Genomic DNA, 3,692 nt, shown 5'->3' with positions numbered 1-3,692 from the left:
ATCCATCTCAGATATTACTAACTTAGAGAAATGGAATAAGCTATTGATTCAAATTTGGTTAATTTGGAAAGCCTCAAGGAGTTACAATCACTCAAATCTCACTAGGTGACAAATTATTCTGCTAGCAGTATATGGCAAAGAAAAAAAAAACCCAACCGAATAAACAAGAGTAGAGTTAAGTTTATAAAATTACTTACCTCAGAAAAAAACCCACTATATTTTGATGATGGGCTTTCTGTCTGTGAAGAACCAGAATCTCTGGAGTTAAGCAAATATGTTCTACTATCATGGTATAATTTTTCAGGCAGGTGGCCAGCACAAGCCAGTTCATTTTCTTTATTTGCCATGTCACAGCCCCCACTTCTAGGGGACTGTTTTTTTTTGTAACAAGGATTTGAAAAAGGATGATGAACTTTCTTTCTGTGATAGATCACCTTACGTAGTTTATCCGGGCTTTTCACAGCTTGTCCAACTGTTCTATAAAAAGAATTGATTTTCTTAAATGAAAAAGAACAACATAAAGATCTTTAAAAGTCTTTAAATAAAACAATTTAATAGGCCACATTTTGTGATCACAATCCATTAAAATTAGAATTAAAAAAATCTCATCAAAGAGGGAAATTACAAGCCATCTGAAAAGCAATGAAAAGGATGATACTTTATACCAAATGGAAAGAGGCATAACTAGATGCTTTTAAAATGAATATTATTGGCCATTCTGGGAGTAAAAAATTATAATAATTTCTAGCCACCTAAACTTTTTCTAACAAAACGACAAATAATTATACATGTTTGAATATTTTAAAGTTTAAGTTGAAGTACATTTAATTTTGTTTGAATAAAATAAACCACAATAGAATACATCTCATGGTTTACTATAGTGGTTCTCAAATGCTTTGGCCTTAGGATGCTTTGTACTCTTAAAAATTTTTGAGATCTCAAAATAATTTTTTAATGTGGGCAATATCTATTGATATTTATTGTATGAGAAACTAAAACAGAGTCAACTTATTTATTTAAAAAATAGGCTCATTACATATTAACAGAATATTTTACAAAAAAATCCCCTATATTTTCAAAAATATATATATACACACAGTAAGAAGAATGGCACTGCTTCATATCTGCAAAATCTCAAACTGGTTTAACAGAAGATAGCTGGATTCTCCATTGACTCTATTGTGATATCAAATATCATGCAGCCTCTGGAAAATTCTACTGTATACTTGTCAGAGAATGAAAACGAAGAAGGTGAAAAATGTCTTAGTATTGATATGAATACAGTTTTGACCTTAGAAACTCCATAAAAGGGACTCCCAGGGTCCCAGATCACACTTTGAGAACCCGCGGTTTAGAATAAAATTCAGCAGATCTGAGAATAAATGCCATTTTTGCCACTTTCTGGGTATGTAATCCTGAACAAATCACTTCTCTGATCTTTAGTTTTTCTCATCAACTGTTAGGGGACAATGATAGCTATCTAGTAGGACTATTGCAAGGATCAGGGATAATATCGATGTGTTTAGGCCAGTAACTGGCCCAAAGGAGCTGTCTGACAATAAATTAACTATTATTATAATAAAAGAGAATATTTATTTTTTAATTCTTACCCAGCTTTCAATATTTGCAGTTTCCCAAAACTTCAAAGATGCTCTTACCTATTTATGTAAGCAGCCAACTGTTTTGGAGATTTCTTAACCTGAAAAATAGATAGTTGTTGCATATTTAAATTCTTTAATAAAGCTATGTAAACTTTGTGATTGATATCAACAAATCTGAAATTCAACAGTTAAGTTTTCAGATTAAAGCTTTTTCTGTTCTAATATTTTATTTCAACCATTAGTTACAAGAACATTGTATACAGATGTTTCTGATAGATCCATCTGCCTATTTTCCATGCCACTAGTTGCAGATACTCACAGGGTACTTGCTTAATAAGTTGAATTTTAATAGGCTTAAAAGAAATCATATCAATGTTAATATGCCTTGCAATGGTGAACAAAAAGCGCCTCTGAGATTCCTCTTTGATATTAAACTAAAATATTAAAATTATATCATACCAAAACAATATACTGGCCAAAAAGTTTTTAGAGCTTTTGGAATATAAAGTTTTCAATATTTAATTCTACTTAATTCCAGCAAGTTAAACAGAATTAGTATCACCTGTCATTTAAACTATTTAACCAGAACTACGCATAGACCTAACAGTTTAAACTGTGATGGCTGAAAGACTGTATCTCTCCAAAATTCATATGTTGAAATCCTAACCCCCAAAATAATGGTATTAGGAAGAAGGGCTTTTGGGAGGTGACTGGGTCATAAAAGTAGCGCCTTCACGAATGGGATTAGAGCTCTCATAAAAAGAGACTCCAGAGAGCTCTCACTCCTTCCACCATGTGAAGAAAAAGCAAGAAGACAGCCATCTACAAACTAAGAAATGAGTCCTCACCAGATACCAAATCTGCTAGGGCCTTGATCCCAGCCTCCAGAACTGTGAGAAATAAATTTCTGTTGTTTATAAGCCACCCAGTCTATGGCATTCTGTTATGGTATTCTTAGCCTGCATGCACTAAAACTGTCTTACTTGCTACCTAGAAACCATGAACTTACCTCCTTCATGTTCTTATTAGTGAAATTAGAGATCCTTTTTCTAGGAAGATCAATGGGATGATCCTCAATATTATTACAAAAGTTTCGTTTTTTAACATTGTGGGTTTCAGATGCCATAATCTCTTGAATACCTACACAACAAAATACAAATAAATGGAAAATACAAAAAGCACAAGAGCCTGATCGTTTCTTTAATATACATAAAAATACAACAGCTCCACACTACGTAAAAGAGGCTTGTAAGTAAAACAGAGGACACAGTTCTAATTTGTACATTTTTAAAAACCTTAAACACAGAGGAAGCACATGGCAGGGCATTCCAGGAAATTAAGGCTCTTTCTGTTCTCATTCTTTTTAGTTGCAATCGGTAACAATAATATGACATGTATTTTTTGCCAACGCAACATGCCAATCTCCTCATTTTCCATATCACTAGCCATATGTTAAATTTAAATTTGCAGGTTATGAAATCAGGTCTATGTGTATAGTAGCAGTATCTATGTATATAGTTGTAGTACATGGCATCTAAATGTAGAGAAGCCTAAAATTTTGGAACCAAATCACATATACAACTACAAGGAGCCAGAGGAACCAAAATAAAACTATATGTCTGACTTGTTTTTATGCCTAATCCCTACATTTTTGTTTCATTCTTGCAGCTAGCTCTCCAAAAGTTTCCTCTACCTCTGAAAAAAATAATCCACACTCTCCTATTCCTCCAATTATATCTTACCCATGGACAGCCCTTCCACCTAGAGGTTAAGAAACCTTTAGGATGAGATTTTTTTTTTTAAAGTAAATAAATAATTGCAGTAATACAATAAGCACTGATAGAGGGGCACCCACGTGAGTCAGCAAAGCTTCACTGAAGAGTCTTAAAGGACCAATAGCATGTGCAGAACTGAAAGGCATGAGGCAACAGTTTCTTTGGCAGTATCTAAGTAGATGCATGTGACGAGCTTAGGCTGGGGGTGAGTTGCAGCAGAGTGAGAAATGAGGCTGGAGAGACAGGCAGAAGCTAGATCGTAACGGTTCTGGTCTATAAGGCAAGCCTCTATTTATTTAATTAATTAAAAACATTT

At 33.6% G+C, this 3,692-nt stretch overlaps 1 protein-coding gene across 1 annotated transcript in view; it reads right to left on the bottom strand.

Moving 5' to 3' along the window:
- Window positions 1-3,692, bottom strand: part of KATNBL1 (katanin regulatory subunit B1 like 1) — a 44,924-nt gene that overhangs the window by 14,322 nt on the left and 26,910 nt on the right. The window contains exons 2-4 of the mRNA XM_011354858.2: window positions 2,611-2,741; window positions 1,659-1,699; window positions 198-477 (exon numbers count right to left, since the gene is read on the bottom strand). Coding sequence (XP_011353160.1) covers window positions 198-477; window positions 1,659-1,699; window positions 2,611-2,727 — 438 coding nt within the window. The 5' untranslated portion in view covers window positions 2,728-2,741. The remainder of the gene's footprint in view (window positions 1-197; window positions 478-1,658; window positions 1,700-2,610; window positions 2,742-3,692) is intronic.

Source organism: Pteropus vampyrus, unplaced genomic scaffold, assembly GCF_000151845.1.
Source record: "Pteropus vampyrus isolate Shadow unplaced genomic scaffold, Pvam_2.0 Scaffold19, whole genome shotgun sequence".
Taxonomy (NCBI): Eukaryota; Metazoa; Chordata; class Mammalia; order Chiroptera; family Pteropodidae; genus Pteropus; species Pteropus vampyrus.
The sequence above is the reverse complement of the archived record's forward strand: the minus strand, read 5'-3'. Positions and strand labels throughout refer to the sequence as shown.